Source organism: Centroberyx affinis, unplaced genomic scaffold, assembly GCF_046629955.1.
Source record: "Centroberyx affinis isolate AG114_WGS23_722 - 3 ecotype Tasmania unplaced genomic scaffold, CSIRO-AGI_Caff_v1 ptg004352l_1, whole genome shotgun sequence".
NCBI lineage: Eukaryota > Metazoa > Chordata > Actinopteri > Beryciformes > Berycidae > Centroberyx > Centroberyx affinis.
Window position 1 is genome coordinate 194,631 of NW_027282050.1, and position 22,777 is coordinate 217,407.

A 22,777-nucleotide genomic window follows, 5' to 3' on the forward strand; every position below is an offset into this window, starting at 1 on the left:
TATTGCAGCTTACAAAATAAATCAGTACTGACTCACTTTTAACAAAGTCCAAACTTATTATGATGAAATATTATTGTAATAAACACTTAAACCAGTGCATTCCAGATAATATTATACATTTGTGACCATGTTAATGTTATTGTGGCTTGTTTGGATGAAATTGCACCGTGGCATGACATATGGAATTACAAGTTAAAGTTGCTGTTTATTACATATTACATTACTTATTTATATTTATATAAAATTTGCATATCCTTTGTGATGAGCCTAGTTCAACTGAGATAGTGATATACTGAGGTCTTTCCCAAAGGGCAATGCACACCTTTGATCGATCAAGATGTGATGATAGGAGCCATCGTGAAGGTCAGGCAGCAAATGACGTCTTTGGAGACTCGTGTGTAGGCATACGCAAGGCCTTGGATGTCACATATAATTGTCTCCCTTTTGGGCGATTGCCTCTTGTATTCTGTGTTAAAGGTGCAGTAATATATGCCGTGAGAAATGTCATGATAAAGGTCTTGTACCGAAATGTCGACAGGAAATAAAAGAGACAGCGGAGGTGAATTTTGTGTGCGGGAATCTTTGTTCAATAAGCCACTGTGAGGCCAGGCTACCAATTTGGATTAAGTCTGTTCCTGCTGTAAAAAGTCTCCTCCTTGGAGGTCTCGGTTTAAATTAGTTTCTAGCATTAAACCTAATCCATAGCAGCATGAGCTATAGAATACCATCCAGTGACACAGTACAAACTGATTTGATGTTGTGAAAGACGACACATATTTTTCAGTTTATTTAAATGTATTTCCCCAGCAGCACCAATGCCAGTTCCAGCGCTACCACAACCAAAAGTTTCTCAAAATGGCATTGTTCATCAACCAACTTGTGAGTTTACAGTGCCTTTTGCATGTTTACATTTTAATTACAGAGGTACCTGACCAATACACTGATGCATTTTTGTCATTGGATGTGTTGTAATTGAACATACTGCAGATATGTACAGTATACCCTACGCATGTCAATACAATAGCATCTCACATGTCACACACACTTTATTCACTTCCACTTCTAAATAAAATCTACTCCTAAATTTCTTAGGACTGCACACCATGGTTTTAAAATACAAACATACAAATAAATAAACTACACTCTTTTTATTTTCACAACAAAAGCAAAACTTGGCAATAGAAAAATTCCTGAGCAGTGATGTGTTCATATTGGTCTGAAACACCCTGAGTGTAGAGGAGAAGCCATTTCTGTGAGATAGTCTTCAATGCGTGTCTCTATGTCTGCGTACGCGTCTTCCACTTGCTCCCTGAATGGGGGGTGCCACAGCCACAACATGGCAACCCCTACTACAGCCAGGAGTAGAACAAGGAACACACACACCTTCCACCAGGAGCCACACGACCTCTACATAGAAAAGGGAAAAAATATCGAAGTCACATAATGTACATATAATCATTGCATCATAATCTTCATTGCTCAGGTTGTTTTGTATGCTGCTCTGGTGTTCATTGCAGCAGATCTAGTGATAAAATATGACAAAGTGCAAAACACATAATGTTGCTGATAAGAGTCCAGGAAGTATCATAAAACAGTTATCATAATGGGTTGATGTAAGGGCAAGAAAATATATTTCAGTATGAGTAGGGACATTAAGGGACTCTCTGTCACACTGTCTAACACTCACACACACACACACACACACACACACACACACACACACTGCTCACCCTGCTGCTGCGGCGATGGCTGAGTTGCCGGAGCTCGTCCCTGCACTGCGTCAGCCGGGCCTGGCTTGACTGACACTCCTGCTCCATGGCATCCAGCTCTGTCTGCAGCTCCTCACACTGTGCAGACACACACACACACACACACACACACACACACACACACACGCTTCAGTCTCTGTGCACGACACTTGGCTTATTCTGTTCATTTCATATTTCTTCCTCATCGGAGTGTGTTTAATGATGCATATCTGACGTCTGAAGCGCTTGGATGTAGTAAGTTGTGAATATGCTACAGTTTACTTCAGCAGAGCAGGTTGAGATCTCTTCCTCACCTCTTTCTCCTTCAGCCTCAGTCTGTCCTGAGTGTGACGGAGCTGCTCCTCCACCTGAGAGCCTCCCTTCACAGCCTGCTGTGGTTCTGCTTCCTCTGATGGCAGACACACCTGGGCCATGAAGTCCTGGCTCTCCGTGCTGCCATCTAGGAAGTAGGGCAAGTGGGACTCACATTTAATGCAGAAAGCAGTTTCCACTATGATGACATAAATCATCCATGTTTTCTTTACAGCATTTTAAAAACCAGGCTGTTTGGTACTGAAGAGCACTCAGTGTTTTTATTTCCAGAATAACTATTTTATAGGCTATTGCCAGTGGTGGAAAGAGTGCTATAATGTTCTACTGTACTGTTACTTTACTGATATTTTACTTACGTAGAAGTAAACGTACTGGTGTAAAAGTAAAAAAAATCTACTTTAAGTAAAAGTAAAAAGTAGCTAATTTAAAATGTACTTAGAGTAAAAGTTACTGAGTTATTTTCTAGAAAAGAGAACGTTGTTAGATGTGTGGAAATTACTAAATAAAATGCTCAAAGTAAAGCCAGATTACGCTTCTCACTGTGAATGGCTCCACAATTTGTAAATTTACGATGGTCCAGTTTCTGATGCTTATGAAGATCCTACAAAATCTGTACTGTGAAAAAACACTGGAAAAACTGTGATTTAAAATGTAGCTAAGTACAATTCTTCAGTAAAAATGTACTTTAAGTAAAAGTAAAATTACTGACTTACTGACTGATACTCAAAAAAGTACAACTACACAAAAATTCTGCTCAATTACAGTAACGTGAGTAAATGTAATTAGTTACTTCCCTTGGCTATTGCTTTGGAGAGTGCTTAAAATCTGACCAGGGTTTAGTGTCCCTAACCTTTAATCTTTCACTCTTATTGTGGTGATTAAAAAATGACTATGACTCCATGGTCCATGTCTCTGACCTCTAAGTTGCTGGATTTCCTCTCTCAGAGTCTGGTTGTCCTCCTCCAGCAGATAAATGTTGTATTGTAGCTCTTTCTTCTCTTGCTGTAGTGACACCGCCTCCTCCCTCAGCTCGGCCTCTCGGGCCCCGGACAGCTGCACAGGACACAGTTTAAACAACCATTCAGATTAAAATATCTCAACATATGACTATCTGAACTATCTGACTATATCCTGTTGTATTGCAGTACCTCCAGTTGGCTGTGCAGCTGTTGCAGCTGTCCATGGCTGAGGTCCTGACTCTCCTTCAGTTGGCTTGAGCTCAGCTTCAGCTCCTCATAGAGACTCTGCCACCTTACAGCCTCTGCCTTCATTACGAGCAGCGCTTCCTGGTGGCAAACATAGGAAGTGTCTTAGTGGAAGATAAGTCTCACAATTCAGCTGCACTGTACACATTTTTATTGTATACGTTTAAAACATGCCTCTTTGATATGTTAGCTGCAAATATAACACCAGGAAAGCCAATTAAATTACTGAACTTGATGTTGAGTGTTTTCACTTCAAATAGCAAGATTATGGTTGTTATTGTCAGTTACAGTGCTGTGCTTGAGAGCTCAACATGAATGTGAAAGTGCATTGTGTGGGTTAAAAGCTGGAGGTTTAACCTGGAGGATCGCGGCCTTGCTGAGGGCCTCAGTCTTCTCCTGTGTGGCCTTCTGTAGAGCAGCCAAGGCTGCCTCCTCATACACCACTTTCTGCTTCTCCATCTGTAGCACCAGTTTCTTCACTCCATCCTTGGAAAACTTCTGGAAGAACACAACACCACCTGGTTAAACCTATAAATGCTCAAGGGGTTAGATGTAACCCACACTAACCGTGTAGACCCACACTCAACAGACATCACTGCATGATAGACATGTAAGTGTAGATCATGGTTAGTTGTTTTGGGAAGGACTAAATATCGAAGTTGTTACAAGCAAGAAAAGTAGTGAAGGTGAGGAGACTCTCACTCACTCCCACATCATAATTAAAGAGCACTCACTTCTTTGCTTCTGTGACAACAATGTCAACCCAAAGAAAAAGTGTACCAATGTGAAGAGCGCCTTCGAATCAGCAGCACATCCTGATGGGCTGATAGCTGCAGACTGCTGCTATTCTTACCTGTAGGCAGACTTGCAGCTGTGCCTCTAGAGCCTTGATCTTGTTTCTCAGCAGGTCCTCAGTGCAGCGAGCCTGTGTGGGTTGGAAAGGAAATGACTGGCTGTCACACTACAACCTGCAGAGGGAAATGTAATGGCTGACAGACCACAGTGTGTGACAGCAAGTGTCTTCACTGTCTGCACCCACCGGTGCACGAAGGGAACTTGCAGCATCAGTAAGTCTAAAGTAAGACCATGATGTCAGTGTATGCTGTAATACTACACTGTTACAAACAGTACAGGGCAAAGCATGGCCAATAACATATAAGTTGACAAATGGTAACATACCTGGATGGGAAACAGTTTTCACAGATGAAAAGCATGCAGAATTTAAATTAAATAAACCTCTAGATCTTCTGCTGCTCAAACCTAATCTCCTGCAAAAAGGGGAACACTTTCATCTTCCCCCACCATTCATCACAGTAAGAGTGGCCAAAAGAGACTCAAACAGTAGCTAATGTGGATGCATAAAACCTATAATATCTGCTGACTGACACGCCCTTCCTGTATGAGAGTGAGAGCTTGCACTCTTCCTATGCAGTATAGAGCGGAAGCAGGAAGCTCCAAACCACAGGCCGCATTATGCCTTTGAGGCAAAAACAGACGCACAACGAATGACAGCTACTTGACTGCGATGCACTGTTTTTAAATCTTAAGCAAAGAGAAATTTAACATTGAGTGACAATGCAGGAGTACAGCAGAAATGCAAAAACATGATCTTATGAAAACAGAAATATGAAATATGCAGAAATAATATCTCTGGATGCAGAAGGAAGAGTCTTACTGTCCATATTTTGTTAGAGGAGTGCAGCAGGGTGGAAGCGTTGTCCTGGACGGCAACCAGCTTCTTCTTCACTGCCTCCTCTCGCCACAGAGCCTCCTGACAGAAAAAGGACAACAGAAGAGAGATATGGAGACGCTTAGATGAATTTTAAGTCAGTCAACATCTTCTATGAAGGTTTTAACCTGACATCAACACGGTTTAAACCTGACATTATACTCAACTGATGCTTAGAACGTCAGTTATTTCATGCATTGGGTGAATTTAGTAAAGCAGCATTTTCCTTCCTTGGCTCAGTCATGTCAAAGTAGTTAATTGACTATACACAGTACAGAACACAACTCAAGATGGAATTGAAATGGTTTACCTGCAAATAGTCAGCTAGCCGTTGAACATCCTATTATGTGAGAGATGAGAGACAAGAAAGGTTATTTTATCTACTGAGTCTTGTTATCTTTCTAATCTGCAGTGGAAAAAAAATGCTTGTCCTCATCAATATGACTCATATAACAACCCCAATGAAAACAGGCAACTGATTGAAACTCACTGACTCCTTGACAGTGACGAAGCCAGACCTGTAAAGAAGAAAACATTTCATTATATTATAGCCATGCTTTAGGAATAGAGACACTGAGCACATCTGCTTCTGATATGAAATTTGAGATTTAACGACTGAGGTTTGAGGGAGATTGTGAAGTCGCACTCACTCTGTCTGCACACTGGCATCTCGCAGCCTCTTTTTCGGGACAATCTTTTCAGTTTGGACAGAGAAGCTTTCAGTCTGGTGAAACTTTTCAGTTTGAATGAATGTTTTGATGCTCGTCTTTTGGCCTTTGAGAGAGAGAAAAAAAAAGCAATGTTGACGTGTGAATCAAGGAAAATTCCTCTGACAAAGATTATATACAACCGGCGAGACTTTTACCATTTATTCTGTTTTCTCTTTTTTCGGTGGCTTTCACCCTCTGCTGGGTTGGCTCCTTTATCCCTGGTATGGAGGTAGATGCTGCTGCTTGCTTCCTTGCATGGCTTTTCTCTTGTCTTACCAGGGTTACCGGTTCTGACCATAACGAAGCCTGAGGAAATAAGAGGAGAGAGAAGATGCAGGGCCAATATTAACAACATCATTCCCTAAAGAGCTTGAATGATGGAATTATCAAAGCCACAGATGGATCTTGCAATATACCCCAAATAGTTTGTAGTATGTTAAGGTTCTTAAGGTTAAGGTTCTTTTTTTTTTACCCATTTACTGGTGCTTGGGTCATTTTCTATGCTGTTGTTTGGAGTTAATATCTTCATTGGGTGTCCATTAGAGGTGGGGGTCATTTGGATATCTGTATGCACTGTCTCTGACTCGGTGATTGTGCCATGATGCCTCACTGAAAATGTCTTTCCCGAGGGTTTTCTCTTCGAAGAGCGGTATCCTGCCTTCACAGACTTTAAACAGCCTTGGTCCGGGCTCACTGATCTCCTCCTCAGAAACTCCAGGTGTCTCTTTTGCTGTTGTATGTTCTTTATCAGTTTTGTATCAAAGTCCCTCGTAGGGCTCCGACATGAAGTCACATTGTTGCGTCCTCGCAGGTGTTCGCGTTTCTCTGCTCGTTTCTCTACTATTTCTTCAAAGTCTTTCGCCGGGGAAGGCTGCAGCACACTGACGTCCAGGGTCTCCATGGTGGCTCTTCTGGCTCTTATGGTGCCTCAAGCCTACAATGGTCATTTTTTCAGAAAATGTATTACAACTATTTATCATGATGGAACATACAGTATGTAAACGAATACCATTTACCTATATATTCAAAATGAACATCATGGGTAGTTGAAAATAGGATTTAGAAGTATTGCATTCACAGTATTTTGGTTCATAAGGTACATCTGAAGGTCAAATATAGAACAGATGTGATAAATATTCTCATTTAGTAACTTTTTCAAAGTCTAAAGAGAAAGCGCAGGTTGCTTAACCTTCAAACTGTTAGAGTGACTGAGAAAATATTCATAGAAAACATATTTATATCTGGTTGGTACACATTTGTATTTCTCAAATGCTGTCATGTATATAAATTGTTCTTGGGAGCTGGTTGTGCTTCAAGAATATGTGAGCAGTTTGCATAACGTAAAGTAAAATGTATGTTAAAAACCCCCACGAAAAAATAAATAAATAAATCAAAACAAAAGCCTTTACAAAGCAATACGTTTTAGACCTAGGATGCTCTGTCTTGCTCAACTGTGCATTTAATCAACCCATTGCAGCAACAGCTGCAGCAATAGTAGCACTAGTAGAAGTAGTAGCTAGTACCCTCTATTACTAGTACTACTACAAGTAGTACTACTAGTAGTAGAGGGTACTAGTGGAGTAGTGGTACAGTTTTAGTGGTTGCCGTTGTATTTTGTTGGAAAACTCCTTTAACATTGAATACCACAGCAGTGTTCTCACAGACAGAACAGGCCTGGCAACTGTGATCTGATGATTGTGGCTTTGGAGGGAAAATGTGCAAGATTATGCAAGAAGAAGCTGCAGTTGAATAAGCATAAAGTTGTAGCACTTACCTGCTAAGCCATCTCATTCATTGGGCAAAGGTCCTCATGAGTGGTTAAGATTACAAGCCATCCATCTGCTTTCTCCTCTGAAACAGTGTCCGGTAGCGTCTCTGTGTTTCACATGTAGCTGTTTCTGTGAAGCATATTTTACAGGAAGTGAAGAGAAGCACATCGTCATATGTTCCTCTATCTCACCAGCCACCCGCATTAAACTGATGCCACACACGGGTGGGCCCCAAGATTACAGACAGACCCAGCCAATTCCCTCTGTAGTTTTGGGATAAACCTTATCACATGGGAGAGAAACTTATACAGTATTGGTTGTATCTTTGAAGTTTGATTTCTTATTGCAGCATTCTCATTTCTCATTAAAATGGGTTAATGACTTGGATCCAAGTAAGGTATAGCTCAAGTTCAAGTTCAAGTTCAAGTTTGTTTATTTATATAGCCCTTTATCACAAGCATGTCTCAGAGGACTTGCTCAGCATGAACAACCTCACTGTTTATTTTTGGTGGTGGTGGTGGTGGTGATGGTGTGTGTGTGTGTGTGTGTGTGTGTGTATACATGGTTTTGTATTAAGCTGACTATAACACAAATTTTATATAATAACAGCTTTCACAAAAGTAATATGCACTGATAAAATTAAGTAACCTAAAACACTGAATCTGAGACTCATGTATAGTCTCAAATTCAGTCCATTAGGCCTACTTAATTAATCCACTGTATCTTTGTGAACAGTGCCATCTAGTGGAAACTTCCTTTTACAACTCCAAAAATAAAACGCGCTCTTCTCGCGTTGTTTCACAAGGATTTCCTGTGACTCCGCCATCCTTGTGGCTCTTTGCAGAAGGGCACGAAAAGGCCGAAACAACGGTGCCCGGTGTAGCAAGAACTTGGCACTTCATCCTCCAAACATGCTGTCCAGGCTCGTTATCGTTTCAGGTATGCAATAACGAAGCTCTTGAGATCCTAAAGACACAACTAAGTTTCGGTATAACTGAACTGACAAAGAATAGGAATAGAAGTTTTAACTGAATGTGACGCTGAAGGGTAAAGTGAAGGCCGCACATTGAATGAGTGACATGCTAACGCTAGCTGTTGGTAGCTAGTGTAATGGCAAGCTAGCTAGGCATCCACTCTGAAAGCTGTATGTTATTGCACGTAGATTTAGAGGATAAGGGTCAGCAAACAGTTGCTTGGTAGATGTGTGTATTTGTAACCTTGCCAGTAGTTCGAGCAGACATCACTAACCTGGCTAAAGACGGGTGACATTAGCTAACGTTAGCAAAGCCGAAGCTACATTTAACGTTACATTAGCTGCGAGCTAGCACTGCTGCACGCCTGCAAATGTCACCTCTTTGACAGCTATCACTGCTTACTTATTATGCACCGCACGTTTCTTGTAAACACACACTACATTGATTGCACTAGTATGTTTTATTTTAATGGTGTTACTAACTGCTCACTTGACGCCTACCAAACTGTCACCAGGCTGCTTTCAGTGGAAGCTATGCTAACGTTACCAAATATGAATAAATGGCCCCTTCGTCTACCAGGGTTTTTATTGACTTTTGTCATTGACATTGAAGGTGTTTAACTGTCTGTTGTCTTTTGTTTTCAGCCAATTCCCTGAAGGGCAGTGGTCCACTTGGAGCTGGGTATGTGTCAATGTTAGGGTCACCTATCTTGTGGAGTTGCTTATTTGTGACCAATATGATATATTTAAATAATAATAATCATTAGTCATATTAGGACTATTCATAGTATTCTGTTACATCACCACACAGCCATCTTGGTAGGAAAATAACAGGTGATTGTAATAAATTAACAGGTGATTACAATCAAATGACAAACACAGCCAATGAGCTGTGTGTATTGTAAAGAGCCATATTGATAGGAAATGCATGTGACATAATGGGAATACTATGAATACCTATGAAAGCTTTAACTCCATTGTTTTTGTTCTTCATAGCCTGGTGCAGGCATCCCGTTCCCTCCACACATCTTCCCAGAGTCTGGCCCCAGTCCCCCCTCTGCCAGAGACAGGAGGCAAAGTCCGTCATGGCATCATCCCAGAGGAGCTGTTCCAGATGCTGTACCCCAAGACTGGGGTCACAGGTCAGTAGGCTCTACCAAAAGCAGGCATTAGCACTTTCAATTAGTTCATGGCTGTTAAAAAACATTGAATTGAAATGTAGTTGGTTTAAATCTATAAATGCCTGCGCTAGCACAATTTTATGAACAACAAATTCACCATTAGTAGCCTTTTGAAGCATTTACCATTCACAAGACATGTTGTCTTCTCTCCTCTCTAACACAAACTGATAAACAGCCAAGTGTAATTAATTTCAAATAAGCATTTGCACTCTTACTGACCATAGTGCAATAAGGCAGCGTCACACATACAATCACAATGATGTCAACTGAAAATTATCAATAAATTAGTTGGTCCTGTGTGTATATTAATAAGGTCTGTCCCATCTGAGAGGAGTCAGTCATCCTATCATAAACTTATATTTCAAGAGTCATTTTTCGTTGCAATCCTAATTTGTTTAATAATGCATGTATTTGTCCGAAAACTAGATACATTTGACAATTTGTATAAAAAAAAAAAAAGGTATCATTTGTCTTTACCAAATTCCATTATAACTTTGATAGAACATGTACGTGCCCAGAGACAGAGCCACACTTGTGTGTTGATTTAGGATCAAAACACAAGATTTGTTGCTGCTGTGTTTCCTTTATTCTGTCTCTCTCTCTCTCTCTCTCTGCTTTCCAAATATCTTTGAAAAAAAAAAAAAAGTAGTTGCATGACTTGGTTTTGCAAAGGCTAAATCTCAATTTTATTCCCATTCTCACTAGGACCCTACATGCTGGGGACTGGCCTCCTCGTCTACTTGCTTTCCAAGGAGATCTACATCGTCAACCACGAGACCTTGGCTGCTGCCTCCATAGGCGCTGTCATTATCTACGGTGTCAAGAAATTTGGTCCTAGTGTTGCAGCTTTTGCTGACAAACTGAACGAGGTAGGCTAGTAACCATGTGGATTTATATTTCTATCTTGTGCATCCCTGTATGCTAAATTTTTTTGGCACAGTGGAGGGACAGCACAGTTCCTGGGTATAAGAAGTTGATCCTGTCGAATACTGTGATCAGGCTTCAGGATTTGTGTATGTGTATTTGTCTATGTGTAATCTTTGCACACACCCCTATAGACACTCTCTCATCGTGTGTGTGTGTGTGTGTGTGTGTCATTGCAGGAAAAAGTGGCCAAGGCTCAGGAGGTGAAGGACTTGGCCATGACCAGCCTGACTCAGTCTATTGAGGATGAGAAGAAGGAACAGTGGAGAGTAGAGGGAAGATCAGCCCTCTTCGACGCCAAGAGGGTAAGCAGCAGTGACCTTTCCATTTATATTTTTCACACTTTTCACTGTTGCTGTTATCAATAATACACTGCTTCAGATTTGTACAATGAGGTACATTCACATATGGGAGCTACCCAGTACTGAACGGCTCCACTGGAAGAGTTGGGAGTTAAAGGGGGATCAAGTAATCTAAAATCTCTATTGACCTCTATTGGCAACCAGTAGGAATTGCAGCAACATAGGCAGAACGTATCTCCTTCTACACAAGTCTCTGGCATAACCCACCTAGTGACGGTGGCCTGTAGTGACAAAATTCAGCAGTTTCAGCAATTCAGCAGGAAAAAAGACAAATAGAATATAAGCACACATATAAAATATAAATTAATTAATAAAGGCAAGAGAGAGTGCATTTAAGTACAGTTTGGTGCCAAGAAAATAAAAATAGGCAAAATAGTGGGAAAAAAGTTCAGGAGCTACTGCATACAATGATACAGAGTCACTTGTGAGCTTTGTCACTAGTCACTATCAAATATCTGCAGATATATTATAATTTTGTGCTGTGTTGTGCAATAAAACTTTTACTTATTGCCCCTTTTAAGGGAATCTCAACTTTAGTTTTTATTTGTCTGTTTATAAATAATCACATTGTGGACTGTCACAGAAAAGCCCATTAAATGAGGACTATACACGGCGGCCTCTCATAGGTACCGTGGTTACAAATACATTCATAAAGTAGTCTTTCTCTCGCAGAACAATGTGGCCATGCTGCTGGAGACCAACCACAGGGAGAGGCTACACATGGTGACCAACGAGGTGAAGAAGCGCTTGGACTACCAGGTCGCCCTGCAGAACCTCCACCGCCAGATGGAGCAGGAGCACATGGTCAACTGGGTGGAGAAGAGCGTCGTCAGCAGCATCACCCCCCAGCAGGTCGGTCCTGGACTCCTTTTGTATGAGATTGTCACAAGCAGCTGCACTGATGCTTCTCAGTTTGGATATTTACCTCTGTGAAAATAGTGCTATTTGTTGTGTCAATGATGGTTTTTCGCATTGTTGTTTGGCTCATTATGTAGACTCAGCATTCCAAGATTTAGGCCATTATTTCAATACATGTGGTTTTGCTGTTTTTATTGAACATTCATTTGTCCACTAGAGGTAGTTACTGAGCCAAAAAGAGACCAGTTCTCTTTAAATTGACTCAGCAATTTAGTGTCCTGCGTTTTCCATAGATTAAATTTGTCCATCTGAGATCATGTTTTGTGTCTTTGCTGTCTTTCAGGAGAAAGAGAGCATCGCCAAGTGCATCACAGACCTGAAGGCTCTGGCCAAGGCCACTCAGGCCAAGGCCACAGCCTAAACTGTCCAGTCTTCAGAGAAGGCTACTCTAAACCCCAACTCATTGTCCCAAGACGAGGCGCCGACTTTTCTTTACAGAATAAACTATTTCCTCTTAAAGATTGTCTCTGTCAATATGATGGGTGTGTATATACACGTCAGCTCATGCTAAAATAAATGGTTTGCTTATTCACTAATCGGCTACTGTGTTGTATTTTTGAAGTTTTGTTTTTGTTTATTTCCATTGAACAATTTGGTTAAAGTTCAAACAAGCTTGCTTCTATATTCCTCTCTCAGTGAAGTTAGGTGTTGTGTATGGGGAGTGAACTTAACCATCACCACTTTACGACAATAGATTAAGCTTGAGCTTGATAATTGCATAACAGAATTTTGTGACGCACGTAAGATCCTAAGACCTTTGATCATCTGGAAGCACACACAGCTAGTCAAGTCTAAACCTTTGGACTCATAAGGACCCAGCTTTCCTCCATCATACCTTGAATACCTGAAACTACACACTGATCCAGCCCTGCTGATCCGTCACTCCTGTTGATCTCTTGTACTTTGATCCTGCTGCTTTCAAGAAGGAAGTCAAGACAATTTCTCTCTTAAGCAGCGGAGGGAACGGATGCTTTCTACCCTGAATTGTCTTGATACAAAATCTGTATGAAAGAATGGAGCAGTGACATCAAAGCCGAGCTAACGCTGACAGGTACTAACTGGATGAACGAAGCATGTGATGGTGACATTGTCTGGATTATAGGTTATAATTGAAGAAGGTTATATACATCCTGAATCATGGCGGCATTATATCCTGCTAAGAAATAATACTTGCTATTGCAGAAAGTGGACTACTGTTGATGGGAAAACTCATCCATTAAGCTAAATTCCTTCCAAGAGGTATGTGACAGTTTGAAGTTTAACACTGAATATAAAATTAAATGAAACAAATACTTTACTTTCTCATACATCTTGACAGCGAATTGCAAGGTTGGACAAGGAGAAACTTAAGTGTCTGAGCAGGATTTCATAAATGTGCCTTAACCTTTTGATTCATGAAGTAGCTAATGCATTATTTCATAACTAGGAATACCATTTATTCTGATCCTGAGTTAGCAGCTTAACTCTTCTACACAGCTTGAGCATGATTCTAGTTTTTATATTTAGACCATACATTTTCTTTGAGCAATCTCCCATTGTGTTCTATTCAAAAAAAAAAACATGTTGTCCAATTAGTTTGATTACTTATATTTGCATTTACATAAGGATTTCAGATGCCAAGATCTTTTACCACATCCACTGAGAAATTCTCTCCTGACTTGAGGAAACCACTTCTTTTTAAGTTCTGTGAAATGTGTGTGTGCTTAAGCAGCCATCTGTTACCGAGTGCTGGTGTAAAGTTAATGTGGAACAGGTTTAATTTTGATAGCTAATGTTTTACACACTATTATGTCAGGCTAACCCTCATCTTTGTTTTTAGGTTTGTGTGGAGTGGCTTCTCAGTGATTCTTCTCAATCCAAACTTTGTTTGTCTCCTAGTAAAAACTAATAGTGATTTTTGTTTCTGCAGATCACAGACATTACAGTTTGAAAATGTATGGAAACACACCATTTTCTTATTCCCCAAGGTCAGTATCAGTATCCATGTCACTTTCTGTGGTAGTGATCTGGTCAAGGCTTTGGGCACTATTCTTACTTCTTACTGTAAACACCCTCTAATGATAAAACACTGCAGTGGTGTGTTAATGTATACAGCTGATTTGATTTTAACCATCTAACTTTATCTTCAAATCACAGTGTCGCTAATGATGGCTGGTTTTATTGACATTGATATATGTAAGGTGCCCAAGCTGGCAACACCCAATCAATTCACCTCACTTATCCTGTTTGAATCGTAACGTTTTATGATGTTTTAGGGGTTTCTCACAAGAGGACCTCCCCCAGCAGAGGCGGGGTTTCCTTCAGGACAATCTAAGGAGCTCCCCACTGCAGAGAAACAACTCATCAAGGCCCAGTGGAAAATCCATATACAGTACGTTCAGGCATAAAAACACCTCCCATTCTATATATTTTTTTTTTTGTGAGCCCAAACTGTATTTGTCATTTTTGTAACCAGAAAATGTTCCGTTGTGTCAGTGCAGAGAAAGGAGTACTCTGAAACACTGAACAAGCAATCCGACAACTTTCACTGCAGAGTGGAGGTAAGGGTAATTTTCTCCTTCACCGAGTAAATTATTATAAAATCTGTGCCAGGAAGAGGCAACACAGATTACTGCAGTCCAGCCTCCAGTTTTCCCATGACTCTGCAATGACTCCCCTATAGCACCTGTTTACCTGTGAGCTGGATGGCCAGGAGGTGAGGAACCTGGACGACTGCGTGGCCAAGCTGAAGAGGCTGGATGCCAAAGGCCGTCTGTGGCCCCAGGAGATGATCATGGAGGTTCAGGGAGGGTATCTACAGCTCAGCGACATCGAGACCAAGGTTTGTAGAGATTTTCCGCATGATTTCAGCATTTCAGCAGGTGTCAGCAGACTACTTTAAGACTGATGACTTGCACTTTAGGCCCGAATAACTGAAGCCTTCAGATGAGCAAGCGTGTGAGTTGGAAAATATTGAACAGCCAGTATGCTTGCAGTTGTGTAGATAGATGTGTGAATGTGATGCATCATGAAGTTACACAACCACTTCTGTCTTTTTGTTTCAGTCAACTTTTTATTCCGGTTTCGGTATTACAAACAGTACAGAGTTGCTCTGTGTGTAGAAAACCATTACTGTCACTACTGTCTTTAACACTCACACTTGAGATAATGAGACTTAAAAACATCGCTCATCTTAAAACCTACAGATGTGATTCTTCATCTGAAAGTTCTGCTTCACTTCAATAATGGAAAACTGTGCGTGTTCTTGTATTCGCTGTAATAAACCTGCGGTCATAACCCTCTTCCTGCTCAATATGATTCAAAAGGCAGAGCTGGAGTCGCTCCCTCTGAGCTGCATCCTGAAAACCACGGCCGTGTTGGACAGCTGCGCTTACAACTCTCTGCTGACGGTCACCGTGCAGGACCGCAACAAACGCATCCCCCACGTCTACATGTTCCAGTGTGAGGAGCTTGGGGTGAGTCGCATTTCACCAGAGCCCTCCTGACCTCCTGACCTCCGTGATTTCCTAACTTTCCAGAGAGGGGAGTTGGAGGTCAAGAGTTAGAGTTACTCATGCCGAAGTATGTAGCAATATGCACTCCATTTTCCGAAATCGAGGGTATCATCTTCAACCATTGTCTGCATTTCACAACCATATGGATATTTTTCTGATTTTACTTTTGCTGATTTTGATCTAAAGCAGTCCTGTTTCACCAGGCAGAGCACATCAGGAGTGATCTAGACAATGCAGTCCAAAACAAAGGAGCTGATGTGGAACCGCGCAGAGGCCAGTCTGACATCAGGTACAAACATGGTCACAGCACATGAATCCAGTCCAAATACATATAAAGAAACACATTTCTAGGAAAGCAGAGGTATAGACAAATAGTGGCATCTACATCAAAGCGATACAAAGTATGAAATTCATGAGTTGCTGTTTTTCTTTGTTGTTCTCAGGAGCAATCTGGCGAACATCATAGGCCAACATGCTCCAGGAAGTTTCCGGCAGCCCGGGCCTCGTGCTGTGCAGCGGGACAGGACTCCTCCTCCACCAGACCACCCGGCCCCGCAGTGGAACAGCAGAGAGCCAGGTACGGCTTGGTCTAATGCCAGATAGGTGTAGACTTTCCAGTGAAAGTCTATGAAAAAAACATCTGATGGGAAAATAGTAAGAAGTTTATTTTTATAGCGCCATTCATACATAGAACGCAACTTAAAGTGATTTACATAAAATAGATTGATTAAAACAATAAATGGATTAAAACAATTACAAGCACAAGTCAAAATCAAAAATAGTCCAGCATAGGAATTACCCCCTGTGCCAATTAAATGTATCAATCGCCATCTTGGAACATGGGAACGAATCTCTATGTACCTTAATGGGTCATATTTACCGGATATTTATCATTTTCATCATAACCACTCAAAGTACAGTGGGAGAGAAACTCACATCTATTGTAGCAGTGCTGCTAATCTACAAATGACTGGTAAATTAGTATTTTTTTTATTAATCTCAATTGTTTATTTACGCCGGTTCTCCACTAGTAACATCAGCCTCGGTCTATCAGATGGGTTTACCAATAAATAATCTTTCTTCGGTGCATAATTTGTGCGTCCACTTTTTCCTTAACTGACATCATATTGATATTTGTCTCCAAACTATTGTCTTTTGGTGCCAATTAGAGATTATGTTTCCCCCGCGGGTCTACACTCCACAAGAAGAACCACTGCACCATCCTGAGTTTAACGGATTACAGCATAGCCAAGAGGTTCTTCCATCACCTGAATATTCAGAGACTGAGAGGAACACGGTCAGCTCTGTCCCTTAAACTATTTACATAAATTATAGATAGTGGATTATATTACTAATAAAGGATCATAGGTGTTGTCCAGTTGTCTGTCTAGTCATAATATAAAAGAAAAATGTATCAGATTACTGTAGCTCCTATTTAGATGGAATTCCTACATACCACTCAGTATGTGTTGAATCAGTCATATTTTGTTATTTATACGCAATGCTTTGCTTATATTCCTTTTCACAGGACATTTTAAACCATGTTATAAATGATATGGAGATCTTCATGAACAAAGTGTCCGCTGCAGTGAATGCACCTGCAGCAAAACAGGGAAAGAGCAAGAAGAACAAAAAGAAAAGCTCAAAGAAAAATGGTAACATACTTTACCAGTTTATCACTCCAGGGGCGTGAGCAAATAATTACTTGAAAATTACACTCATAAAGGGACTGACATACTGATAGCATATATCTGTGTGTATATCTGTGATAATAAGTATTTGACAGTTTGCCCTTGTCTCTCCTGCAGCACCAACTGTCAGTCTGCCACCTTGGGATGAATATGTCTCCTGTCTTCAGAAAATCAAATATGGGTTCAATCTTCTGGTATGTACTTCAAATACAATCGAATGTCATGAAAGTGAAACGTTGACCAAAAGCGATCGCAATGTTTCTGACTCTTTACATTGCAGTGGTTTTTGGAAATCACTGCTTATCATCGCTGCTTATCTTCATGTGTTGATAGGAATGTGAGATAGTGATTGCAGCAGTGTGAGAGAAAAAAAGCTCTGCATTTCATTTGTTTCTTTGCCATGACAGGGCTTCCTGGACGGGGTACTGAACAACCCCAGTGCTCCTGACTTAGTCCACATCTTCTTCTCTAGCTTAGGCATGGTGAGTGTCTCTTCTGCAACACTGTCAACCGTGTCGAAGCTATTCTCCTTTACAGAAAGCCTTTGTTGTCCTTTTACTTGGCTGTATCTATAGATTCAACTACTTCCAACACCACCATATCAAATGCGCTCATATTTTTCTTCAGTGCAATGCGGCACTCACTTTATCGTGGCTCAAGTGACGTGAAATAGATTTTAATTCCTCCATTCCTCCACAGATGGTGCCTCAGTACCCCACAGACTTGCCCCCCTCGGTGGTCACCCCCCTGCTGACGGAGCCGGCCCTGCTGCTGCTCACTGAGGTGGTCGGCTCGGAGGAGGACCAGCTCTGGAGGTCTCTGGGAGACTGCTGGAACATCCCCAGGTACGGTGGACTCAGTGACCCTTACACAGTGTGATGATCAGTCACTTTACAATGCCTGTTACCCGCTAGTCCTTCCCTCTGAGTACCCTAATAGCTCTTTGTTGGTGCGTCTATCTCTGCTCAGGAACCCCTAACTTGATATTAGAAGGTGTCTGATGACTTTAATCACCTACATGGCTGATAAATGTCTAAAATAAAACAATGATTTGAATCTCAAGCCAACAGAATCAGCTGTCCCTTTAGTCTGTAATTGCTTATATCGTTTGATTTCTGAACTGCTGGTTCCAAGCCAGCAGTGTCAGCATCCCATTAGCCTAATAGTAGCAGGAATATAATGTTGGGTACAGTAGTAGCAGTGGAATAATGAGAACTAGGGGAAAGCCTAATTTAGCTGTACTTAGTATCGAGATTGTCTGGTTCTGGTATGGCAGAAATCACTGTTGAGCCCTCTGGAGGTGACATAGGCCTAATTAAACGAAACATCTGTGATGGGAGGATCCCACTTGATAACCCCAGTGACAAACCCATACCCACACACACAGGGGTGTTGCCTTTCTGATGGTCCTGTAGATTTATGACCTAGCCTGACGTCCTTTATAGTCGCCATTTGTGGGATAGTATATTGTTCTTTTGACTTCTGAATTGGGTTTCTGTATGAATGCTCACCTTGGATTATGGCACAAAGGATTGCAACATCAAATCCTGTGTATTGGTAAAAGGTCAAAGTCCTTTTTGTTTTTTACTTAACTGACATTTTCCTGCCCGGCCTGCCAGGTCCAGATGGCCGGAAGATAATATCCCGCTGTACATCCCAGAGTTCTATGATGGCTGGCAGCCGCCACCCATGCCTGCCCCGCCCGCTCATCAGAATGGTCCAATGAGCAGGAGCAACAGCCAGCGCTTCCCACCTGGCCGTCAGAATGGACCAATGAGCGAAAGCCAGAGCTACTCACCCAGAGACATGCAGCGGCAGCCTGAAGAGGTAGAACCAGTGACACGACTATAAAGTATTGTGGCATTGGTGACCTCTAACAGTGCAATTCAATTCAATTCAATTCAATTATTTCAATTATTACAATTATTACAATGCGCTTTATTGGCATGAAATACAAGTAAGTACTTAATGCCAAAGTCAGTAAATTCAAATTCAAATGACAGTAACCGGTAACCATGACAGTAATCAAACTTGACCATATGACAGTGACAATATTGGACTATCTCTGTTTTATCGCTATCTATTCTAATTTATTTATATCTATTCTATCTGTATTTTTTGTATCCATACCCAATTCATATGGCTCTCATATCCCCGAAATTCACATTTTGGGGATATTATGGATTCACCCCACATCCTTCATGTGAACGCAATAACTTGAACAGTTTTTATAAGAATCTTTTCAAATTTGGCATGGACATTGATGACCCCTAGAGGAAGAATTTTTTAGATAATTTGAATTATTTGAAAAACACATATTTAACATCTCCTCCTACACCGTTTGACTGATTACCACCAAAATCAGTCAGTAGCATCTATGATCCTACGCTCTTTAAATTTGGTTTATAGATTGTTGATATCTACTGTAATTTTGAAGATATTAACTCTTAAAATTGTGAAGGAGGCGTGGCCTATAAGCTAAATTGTTATAATTTTGTGATAGATGGTCCAATCATCATGAAACCTGGACAGCATGTTCACTTATAATGAATGAAAATGTGTGCAAAGCCATTCAAATATTGACCAATAGCAGGCGCCACAAAGGCCAGAAAACTGTATCTCCTAATCTAATGGGTGAAATTGCATGAAATTCAGTACACATGGTCTCGGACCATGTCCTAGTCAAAATCTGAAGTTTGGTCATCATAAGTGAAAGTGGGTGTGGCCTATGACATTTTGGTTTATAACTCAAAGAAAATTTCACCAATCGCTATGAAACTTGCTAATCATGTTCCAACCTTTATGTGGAACATACACACCAATTTCCACACAGATCCGACCAGATTTTGCCCAACAGCAGCATTTTGAGTGTACAGCTAAACAGTAAAGCCAATACGAAGTTGGATATTGCTTGGAACTTGCTATTACATTCTTCAGTATCAGAACTTGGTAGCTTGGAGCCTGATGGCTCAACAGCCTAATATGATAAAACTAACAGTAATCTTAATGCAAACTTCTACGTTTCAGCTCTGGCTGCTGTACTGGCATGAACCCAGCCATCTGAGTAATAATAATATACTTAACTTTAGATTAGCCCAGAAGGAAAAAAATAATTATTTGACGAAATAAAAATAGTTGGGACATACAACCAATATAATTGGGAAGATTAACCCTGGAGTCTTTTTATTACATTTGACTTAATGGGGCCTTCGAGGATTGGGGAATTTCGGGGCTATGCCCTTCTCCTAGTTTAGTTTTGTGGTTGTCTGGAGTACTGCAGTCATCCATACACTTTCTGTTCTCACCTAATTCACTTTCCAAAGAGGTAGATGTGTATGCCGGTTATGTAAGCCCTATTATTTTCAACACATTAATTGATAATATTCACTTGCTGAACCTTTAATATAGCTACCACTCTGCTGGAGAAGTTGACTGTGAGTCTTTTATACTAAAGCCCAGCCAAACCCATTCTCAAATACTATGTTTGGAGTGATATTTTAATATGCGGGTGTAGTATAGGATATGGTTGCCATAAAGCAAGTCATGTAATCATTCAATTTTCACCTTTTACAGCCTGTGATGAACAGTCCATGGGGTTCTCCACCACCAGCACGGTATGCAGTATGCTGACACTGCAGTAAACATGGCTCTGTGCTTTATGATCACATTTGTAGTAAACACTTAAACCTTATTCCCAGCATTCCCAGCTCAGTACATACTGTGCTTTTTTGCCAACGTCATTTGTGTGTGTGTGTGCTTCCATTTCAGCCCCAGCAAGTCGCCACTGTACATGCGAGTCATTTACGACTTCATGGCCAGGAACAGCCAGGAGCTCAGCGTTATGAAGGGGGATGTGGTTCAGGTGAGATGACACACATGCTGTGATACAAACATCACCCCCGTGTCATGGAATGATCCTCTAGCCCAAAAATATCCTGGTAAACAGTATTATCACAATATTTGTGCAAAATAGTGCAAAAGTTGCTTGTAGTGTTAAAATAAAATCACAGTAAAATCAGTTTATTTTATGTTTTGCATGTAAAAACACATTCGCTGGGTGAGTTCACATCAAGCATGCATGGAGCAGTTTATTCACCTGAAACTGGGTTTCAGTCCACATGAAGAAATAGCTGTGAGCATCATATGAGCATCTCCTAGTTATACTGTATTAGTTATGCCCTATTATCTTCACATACTTGTACACTACACTGCACTGAACATAATGGAAGCTTTGTTCTATTTGTTTGTTCTGTATATTGATCATTATCACAGCAGTCACACTGGTGGAGCTGTCATTACGGTCAATATTTTTTAACAAAGTATATGGTACCTTGGTGCACTGATCCACCCCCTAATACAGAGAAACATAGTGATATTCATCTGTATGTATGTGTATTTTCACAGGTGATAGATAAGTCCAAGCAATGGTGGCTTGTTCGCAACGTCCGTGAGGAGGAAGGTCACGTTCCTCAGAATGTTCTGGAGCCCATGGACGGAGCTGAGCCCATGGAGGACCCACGGGTGAGCAGAGGCACACATAGCTCTGCTGACTGAGTGTAGCTACTTCTTCTGTGGATTTCACAAATGACTTCTTTTGTTTTCCTCTGTCCACCTTTACAGCAGGAGACACGCAGCCCCGCACCTCTCGACATGATGTCCACACCTGCAAATGTAAAAGCCTGGCTGGAGTACAAAGGCCTCTCAAAAATGTAAGTGAAATATTTTAGGATTATTATTTTTTATTTATCCTTTATTTAACCAGGTAAGTCGATTGAGAACCAATTCTCATTTACAGTGATGACCTGGCCAAGAGGCAAAAACGGTATGCAAGTCTGTAAAAATAATCAAAACATTACCACAAGAAACAACATAAGTCAGTTTAAAATATCACAATATATACAATATACTGCAGACAACAACAGAAATCTATGTACAATAGCAGGGACAGAATAAGTCAATTCAAAGCAGGAGCAGTAATCAGAAACTGTCTCTTCTATTGAAATCCACACAGAGGGGCTAGGGACTGCAGGATTTCCATACTGTGAATATGGCTTGTGCCATATCGTGTGTAACGGTGTTGGATCTCTGCTTCATGCCTTTTGTTGTACAGCACAGTGCGCAGCCTGGGAGTGCTGAACGGTAAGCTGCTACTGGGCATGACCAGGGACGAGATGAGGACTGTGTGTCCGGAGGAAGGAAGCAAGGTCTTCTTCCAGCTTCAGGCCATCAAGTCAGCCATCGCAGTGAGTGATGTACCATGAATTGTACATGTGATGCACCAAACTGCCACTGCCACACATCAGTAACGTTTATATTCCTATCCCATTCCCTACAGCTTGCCAGTGAAGCGGCATACGGCCCGTACAACGGCCGCTACTGACAACCCACTGCGGTGTGTTTACTACCCAGCTATTCAGTCTTTTTCTTGATTTTTCATCCCGTTAAACAATGTAATAATGAAGCAACATCTGTAGTATTTGGTAGCTAATTCTCTCCTTCATCTTCTGTGGATGGCTTATTTCAGCATGAATGAAACTGCCAACAAATACCATTGTCTTAGTGTCATTCAGGGCAAAGCACTTTCTATGATTGGGAACTTGTATATGCTTTGGGATTTACCATGAGCAACAATAATTGAGAGAATTAGAAATTTTTAATTCTCATGTTGTCTTTTACTGTAAATGTGCTTACTTAGGCATATTTAAAGTCAATCTTGTACTTCATAGTTTGCCCAAGTGTG

General features: G+C 41.0%; 3 protein-coding genes across 4 annotated transcripts; 2 read left to right on the top strand and 1 right to left on the bottom strand.

The window, feature by feature from the left end:
• Positions 1-759: 759 nt before the first annotated feature.
• On the bottom strand, positions 760-7,636 carry traf3ip3 (TRAF3 interacting protein 3). Its single transcript, XM_071543571.1, has 14 exons — positions 7,500-7,636; positions 6,198-6,659; positions 5,881-6,031; positions 5,666-5,789; positions 5,506-5,533; positions 5,326-5,355; positions 4,962-5,057; positions 4,140-4,211; positions 3,644-3,784; positions 3,230-3,367; positions 2,999-3,134; positions 2,063-2,208; positions 1,731-1,847; positions 760-1,407 (listed from the first exon to the last, which is right to left on the bottom strand). Exons 2-14 carry the CDS (start codon positions 6,624-6,626, stop codon positions 1,207-1,209), a joined length of 1,809 nt encoding a protein of 602 aa, XP_071399672.1. The 5' UTR covers positions 6,627-6,659; positions 7,500-7,636; the 3' UTR covers positions 760-1,206.
• Positions 7,637-8,312: 676 nt separating this feature from the next.
• Positions 8,313-12,388, top strand: atp5pb (ATP synthase peripheral stalk-membrane subunit b). 2 transcript variants are annotated; one of them, XM_071543578.1, is made up of 8 exons: positions 8,406-8,433; positions 8,816-8,830; positions 9,113-9,149; positions 9,464-9,609; positions 10,354-10,517; positions 10,752-10,877; positions 11,607-11,786; positions 12,136-12,388. In XM_071543578.1, exons 1-8 carry the CDS (start codon positions 8,406-8,408, stop codon positions 12,211-12,213), a joined length of 774 nt encoding a protein of 257 aa, XP_071399679.1. In that variant the 3' UTR covers positions 12,214-12,388. The 2 variants fall into 2 exon arrangements, with proteins under 2 accessions (XP_071399678.1, XP_071399679.1); XM_071543577.1 differs by lacking the exon at positions 8,816-8,830 and having other exon boundaries at positions 8,313-8,433.
• A 1,396-nt stretch (positions 12,389-13,784) lies between these two features.
• eps8l3b (EPS8 signaling adaptor L3b) lies at positions 13,785-22,480 on the top strand. Its single transcript, XM_071543584.1, has 19 exons — positions 13,785-13,819; positions 14,108-14,223; positions 14,328-14,392; positions 14,515-14,673; positions 15,158-15,307; positions 15,550-15,635; positions 15,790-15,923; positions 16,516-16,643; positions 16,875-17,001; positions 17,155-17,231; positions 17,445-17,519; positions 17,737-17,882; positions 18,657-18,864; positions 20,611-20,651; positions 20,806-20,899; positions 21,442-21,558; positions 21,661-21,746; positions 22,148-22,280; positions 22,373-22,480. Exons 1-19 carry the CDS (start codon positions 13,785-13,787, stop codon positions 22,415-22,417), a joined length of 2,022 nt encoding a protein of 673 aa, XP_071399685.1. The 3' UTR covers positions 22,418-22,480.
• The last annotated feature ends 297 nt before the right edge of the window (positions 22,481-22,777 follow it).

Coding starts and splice junctions, on each gene's coding strand:
- atp5pb (XM_071543578.1), top strand. CDS start 8,406: ATGCTGTCCAGGCTCGTTATCGTTTCAG. Junction 9,150..9,463: donor AGTGGTCCACTTGGAGCTGG/GTATGTGTCAAT, acceptor TGTTCTTCATAG/CCTGGTGCAGGCATCCCGTT. Junction 10,878..11,606: donor CCCTCTTCGACGCCAAGAGG/GTAAGCAGCAGT, acceptor TTTCTCTCGCAG/AACAATGTGGCCATGCTGCT.
- eps8l3b (XM_071543584.1), top strand. CDS start 13,785: ATGTATGGAAACACACCATTTTCTTATTCCCCAAG. Junction 13,820..14,107: donor CCATTTTCTTATTCCCCAAG/GTCAGTATCAGT, acceptor ATGATGTTTTAG/GGGTTTCTCACAAGAGGACC. Junction 15,636..15,789: donor AGAGGCCAGTCTGACATCAG/GTACAAACATGG, acceptor TGTTGTTCTCAG/GAGCAATCTGGCGAACATCA.
- traf3ip3 (XM_071543571.1), bottom strand. CDS start 6,626: ATGGAGACCCTGGACGTCAGTGTGCTGCAGCCTTCCCCGGCGAAAGAC. Junction 3,785..4,139: donor AGCTGCAAGTCTGCCTACAG/GTAAGAATAGCA, acceptor GTGTTCTTCCAG/AAGTTTTCCAAGGATGGAGT. Junction 2,209..2,998: donor GGAAATCCAGCAACTTAGAG/GTCAGAGACATG, acceptor CCTACTTCCTAG/ATGGCAGCACGGAGAGCCAG.